This window comes from Triticum dicoccoides, chromosome 5A, assembly GCF_002162155.2.
Source record: "Triticum dicoccoides isolate Atlit2015 ecotype Zavitan chromosome 5A, WEW_v2.0, whole genome shotgun sequence".
NCBI lineage: Eukaryota > Viridiplantae > Streptophyta > Magnoliopsida > Poales > Poaceae > Triticum > Triticum dicoccoides.
In genome coordinates, this window is record NC_041388.1 from 423,132,772 (window position 1) to 423,139,173 (window position 6,402).

General features: G+C 47.3%; 1 protein-coding gene across 1 annotated transcript in view; it reads left to right on the top strand.

Annotated features, from left to right (window-relative positions):
• The window catches only part of LOC119302004, a 9,429-nt gene that overhangs the window by 422 nt on the left and 2,605 nt on the right, over window positions 1-6,402 (top strand). The window contains exons 2-7 of the mRNA XM_037579013.1: window positions 66-135; window positions 587-655; window positions 785-866; window positions 1,298-1,368; window positions 1,893-1,994; window positions 2,086-2,175. Of these exons, the coding sequence (XP_037434910.1) occupies window positions 66-135; window positions 587-655; window positions 785-866; window positions 1,298-1,368; window positions 1,893-1,994; window positions 2,086-2,175 (484 nt within the window). The remainder of the gene's footprint in view (window positions 1-65; window positions 136-586; window positions 656-784; window positions 867-1,297; window positions 1,369-1,892; window positions 1,995-2,085; window positions 2,176-6,402) is intronic.

Below are 6,402 nucleotides of genomic sequence, written 5' to 3' on the forward strand. Positions count from 1 at the left end.
GTCGATTCTCGATGTCGAAATCCGAACTGGCTGCCTCTTTTGACCCTGAAATGGTGATTTTGGGCCGCCGCAGGCCTGACGGGATCGATCGTGCTCCGGAATGGCCGCTTGTCGGATGTATTGGCGGAGCTCCAGGTCGGTGGATTTCCAGCTCATACCTTGTTAATTTTCTCGCTTTTATTGATCATCAGAGGTGGGGGAAAATCTCTGCATGTTTTTTTATGATGAGAAGACAATAGGATAATACGAGCGTTACCGCTGACCCGTCTGTTAAATCTGCATACATGCTCCTAAGAGCAGCACAGATTGTCACCCAATCTTACAATTAAATCCGCTTTGCCACACTCATGTATGTATGGAAAGTATAGGACATCGCTTTTGATGATCTCATCTTCATTTTCTGCGTAACAAGTGAAGGCACCAACGGGCACCCCAAATCATCCATAGTGTACCCCGCGGAAAAAATAATCATCCATAGTGTTTGCCAAGCATGTGTCAGTGGTTTAGATTGTATGTTCTTCATCTTGTAGTAAGTTATGTCGACCTTCAAATCTTTGAGGAACATGTTGTGTTTCTCTGTTTTTAGGAGCTCATGAAGGGCGTAAATCAAGGAGAAGGCTCGAGCGCCTATGACATGGCTCTTATCCAAGCTCAGGTGCGCAGTTGTTTATACTTGCATCAACAGTTGCATAGATATGAGATATTACACTAATGTCTTTCATTTGCTGTAAAATAACGTCTCTGTTGTTGTTTGTGCATTCCATGTGCTGGTGTTTGATACCAGATTCGGCATTTAGCCCAAGAAGTCAGAGATTTAACTTTGTCAAAGCCCATTACCATATTGAGTGGCAAATCGGACTCGGGAGGTATGTACCTATCTGATGCCCCCCTTGCTATGTTTCAGCTTTTCTCTCTTAGCGACCTATGCCAAAAACCTAATCCACATGCTAAATAAGCCCTCATTATGAATTTGCTTGTATTATCCAAAAATGTTCAGATAGATAGTTACTCGCTTAAGCCTGACTCTCCTACAATATCTGCAGCTGAAAGGAGGCCTATTTTTTTGTTATGTGCATCTCCAATCTGACAATGAATGATTTGTGAGTTTGAATTGCTTCCAAACTTCTAATTTGGAACATGTAGTAGATAGGCTAATGAACAATAATGTTGGTACATTCAATTGTTTCGCCATGATATTTACCAACCTTTGAGAAAAGCTACTTACCTCATTCATTTTACTACACTTACTTGCTAGTTCTTGTATCATTTTATTTACCTGCATGTGGATTTTCTTCAGGCAGTTTATCGTCCTACATACTGCCAGCAGCTGCAGTTGGAGCATTAGGTTATTGCTATATGTGGTGTAAGGTAAGATAAGCATACACACAAAAAAATGTTTGAGTTATTCTCAAATTCTCTGTCTGCAGTTTTTTGACTAAGGATCATGAATTGTGTCCTGGTCTTCTTTCTCCAGAAATGTTCTTCTTACAACATTCATATAGAATCAGTTACTGAAGAAAGAGAAAATAGAACACTTTTTTCTTCATTTTTTGTCATTTGCTTTTCTTCCTTGCTTCTCGCATATAACAGAAATCTCTTGGAAATCATACTTTTTGTGTGTGTGTGGATCCAACTGTAAGCAGATAAATGGAGCACCGCTAAGTTAATCTTATTCTGTAAAACATTCTGATAAGAGTTTCAAATTGACTGTTGCATTGTTTCCTATGGATTCACTATGGTTTATGTAAAATCCTTGGATCCTTCTTATGCTAATAACATCTACAAGTTGTTCTTTTAATACGGAACTTGCAATGTAGAGTACATATATAAATTGTGTGTGAACTTTTTTCTGTCATGTTTTTGCTTTCTTATATATTAATAACCTTATGCAGGGATGGTCCTTGTCAGATGTCATGTTTGTCACAAAACGCAATATGGCCAGTGCTGTCGACAGCATGTCGAAGCAATTGGAGCAAGTTTCATCAGCACTAGCAGTATGCTTTACACATTATTATTTCATATTCGGTGTTATCTTTCTTTTCATATCTACTGGATAATATGACTGTGACATTCAATTAATTTCAGGCAACCAAAAGACATTTAACAAAACGCCTTGAGAATTTGGATGGCAAAATGGACGAACAAGTGGAAGTCTCCAAACAAATCCGGAATGAGGTTTGTTGATTTGCAATGATGTTAGTCCTGAGCAGTGATATACTGATATGATGACAAATTGAATGATTCATGCCTGAGACCTTATGAAATTTGTTTTTGCAGAACAGCAACAATTCTTCTTCTGTTTTCATTCTTGCATCACCTAATCAATACCTTTAGATACCATAATTTAATTAATTGAATTGTTCACTACAAGTAGGTGCTTCTGTCATACTGTTGTTCATCCGGAAAGGTGGGTCAGGATTTTTGTTTAGAACGGTCACCATCTAAGGGTGCAAGTGGCGAATCCATGTAAGCCCACTCAATAGGGGGGTAGTACATGTTGGATAAGTGAGCAACTGACTTCACAGGAGGGCCAAAGGCCAGTACATATACATGTGTATGGTAAAGTGCAAGAGACCCCTTATACAATGGGGATAAACCGAAAAGGGGCATACACATCTAACACCCCCCCTCAAACTCATGGTGGATCGACAACACTGAGTTTGGAGAGAAGAAAACTATGTTGCGCTCGAGTCTGTGCCTTCGTGAAGAAGTCCGCCAACTGTAGCTCAGAGGGCACATAGTGAAGAGTGAGAGTCTAATCCTGCACGGCAGCACGCACAAAGTGGGCATCCACACCAATGTGCTTGGTGAGCTCATGCTTCATCGGGTCACGCGCAATACTGATAGCACCAGTACTGTCTGACAATAAGGGAGTCGAGGTAGTAGCAGACACACCAAAATCCTCAAGCAGCCACCGTAACCAGATCACCTCAGCCGTCAGCATGGCCATGGCTCGCAACTCAGCCTCTGTACTCGAGCGAGAAACTGCAGTCTGTTTCTTTGTCTTTCAGGCAATAAGAGAGCCACCAAGAAAGACACAATAAGCAGACAGCGACCGTCGATCAGAGGGATCACTAGCCCAGGTAGCATCAGAGTAGGCCTGGAGCTCAAGAGAGCTGGAGCGGGGAAAGAAAAGGCGCTGAGAGATCGTGCCACGAAGATATCGTAGAACACGGAGGAGATGACTATAGTGGACAGAGGTGGGGGCTGAAACGAACTGACTCAGAATGTGGACAGGATAGGAGATGTCAGGACGCGTAACAGCAAGATAGACAGGACTGCCAACAAGGTGACGATAGCGAGTGGGATTAGGAAGAGGGTCACCATCAGATGCACGAAGCTGAACGTTGAGCTCCATGGAAGTCACAACTGTGTGCTCATCAGCGAGAGCAGCGCGAGCAAGAAGATCCTGAATATATTTTTCTTGGGAGATGTAGACGCCATCAGAGGTGGAGGAGATCTCAATCCCAAGAAAATAGCGAAGTGGACCAAGATCAATCATGAGAAACTGGTCGCGAAGGCGAGCCTTAACAAAGGCAATGTAATCAGAGTCGTCACCAGTGATGATCATGTCATCAACATAGAGAAGGAGAAGAGTCCGACCACGAGGAGACGTGTGAACAAACAACGCGGGATCATGATCACTGGGCAAGAAACCAGCGGCAGTCACCACAGAGGCGAAGCGCTCAAACCAGGCGCGAGGGGCCTGTTTGAGACCATAGAGGGAGCGGCGAAGTCTACAGACCATACCATCAGGAGCATAGTGCCCCGGTGGTGGCTGCATATAAACCTCCTCACGCAACTCACCATTGAGAAAAGCGTTCTGAACATCAAGTTGAGAGATAGACCACTGACGAACAGAAGCCACATCAAGAAGAGTGCGGACCGTGGTCATGTGGGCCATAGGAGCGAATGTCTCATCATAATCGTGCCCCTGCTCCTGCTGAAAACCACGGGCCACAAGACGAGCTTTGTAGCGCTCAAGAGAACCATCGGAGCGAGTCTTAATCTTGTAGACCCACTTGCAGGTGATGGGACGGACACCGGAAGGAAGGGGAACCAGATCCCATGTGCCAGAGCGCTCAAGAGCAACAAGCTCTTCGGCCATCGCAAGCTGCCATTCAGGCTGAGTCATGGCAGTTCGATAGGAAGTGGGCTCAGCAATAACAGAGAGACCGTACCGATCAGGGGAGTAGCGATCAGGCGGGGGGCGAGGCCGAGCACGGAGGTTGTGAACCGGGGGAGGTGTGAGAGGAGGCGCACCAGAGGTGGAAGGCTTGTCAGAGGAGACAGCCTCAGGACGAGATCGACGAGTATAGTGGAGAGGAAACGGGGAGAGGGGGCGACGGACTGGAGATGATGGTGGAGAGGTGGAGGAGGATGGAGAAGACGGGGTCGGTGGTGAATGAGAAGGAATGAGAGGTGCCAGAGGAAGAGGTGACACATGAGGCACATAGCAGGGTGTATCGGGAAGGAGAAGGAAAGAAAGGTCGTCCACAGAGAAACTCGAGGAAGAAGAACGTGGGTAGTAAGAACGAGATTCGTCAAAAGTCACATTGCACGAGATGTGCAAGCGACGACCCACAGGATCCCAACATCGATAGCCCTTGTGCTCATCACTGTAGCCAAGGAAAACACACTCAACCGACTGAGCAGTCAGTTTGGTGCGTTCTCGGGGGGCAAGAAGAACATAGCACACGCATCCAAACATATGAAGAGCTGAGTAGTCAGGAGAGCGACCAGTGAGACACTCCAGAGGAATACCACCCTGCAGAGTAGTCGATGGCTGAATGTTGATGAGATAGGTGGATGCGGAAACAACCTCAGCCCAAAAATGGGGTGGAAGGGAAGCAACAATCATCAGTGCACGAGCCGTCTCAAGCAAATGACGATGCTTTCGTTCGGCAACGCCATTCTGAGCATGAGCACCAGGACAAGAGAACTGGGCAAGAGTACCCTGTTTCGCGAGAAAACCACGCAACAGCTGAGAGATATACTCTCCAGCGGAGTCAGCACGAAAAGTACGAATGGGCGTGGCAAACTGGGTGTGAACCATGGCAGCAAAACGTTTGTATATAGGAAGAACCTCGCTACGAGATTTCATGAAGTAGAGCCAAGTGTAGCGAGAGAAATCATCAATAAACAAAGCATAGTAGCGATGACCACCTTTCGAATCAAAGGGAGCAGGACCCCAGACATCAGAATGAACTAAGTCAAAAGGACGCTGAGATACAGACTCACTAGTAGGATAAGGTAACTGAGTCTATTTGCCAAGTCTGCAACCATTACAATGTAAGGAGACATCTCCAGATACAGACCCTAAGAGGCCCTGACAAACTAAAGAAGATAAGCGAGAGCCACAGATGTGACCAAGACGATGATGCCACTGCTGGAAGGACGCAAACGAAGAGGCAGCAAGAGCATGAGAGCTGGCAGAAGTGGTGGCAGCGGAAGGAACACGAAGCTAGTCAACCTCCCAAAGGCCCTCTGACTCACGGCGCCGGGGGCCAGCACCAACCAAAGCCTTGGTGCGATGATCCTGAATGGAGCAAGAGTCGGTATCAAGAATGACACGACAACCAGAATCAGTAAGTTGGGCAGCGGAAAAGAGATTCATGGTAAGGCGAGGAACATGTGAAACATTCGGAACAGAAAAAGATGGAGTGGAAAGAATACCATGACTAGCAACAGGAAGAGATGTGCCATCGGCAGTAAGAACATTAACATGCGAAACAAGAGGTCGGAGAGAGGACAACGCGGAAGAATCAGAAGACATATGGAAGGAAGCTCCAGAATCCAGAACCACGAAGATGTACCACTGAGTGTAAGCAGAGAGATCATCGCGGTACACCGAAAGAGCATTGGAATAAGCAGATACCTGCTGATCATAAGCATCAACTGCAGCATCATCAAGGGCCTTGGCGGCATCCCGGTCAGCCCGAGAAGCCTCAGCAGCAAGTACCGGCGGCACCGGTGGGATTGGGGCCACAGGCGCAACAGGGCATGGCGGGCAGGGGACCTCGCCAGAGAGAACACCCCACAGAAGAAGATCACGCATATGGATGCGCATGAACCCCACAAACTCAGCATAGTTGGTGCCATCGAAGATCACGGAGCACCTAGGAACTGCAACATAGCCCGAAGAAGACATGAGGGAACTCTGTTTTTCTCCTCTGTTTTTTTTTGGTCAACTCTCCCCGATCTGGATCGGGGCGGAAAGCCTCACGCTAGCCCCGAGTGGGGAATCGGGAGGAAATGGGAGGCCAGGAGGAGGACCGGCCCTGGGCTGCACCTGCGGCAGCAGATGGAGCAGCGGCAGCGGCAGCCAGATGCGGAGGAGGGCGGCCTGGGCGCATTGAAGGAGCAGCGGCGCGGCCGGGGCGCAGCCGGACGTGGAGGGCA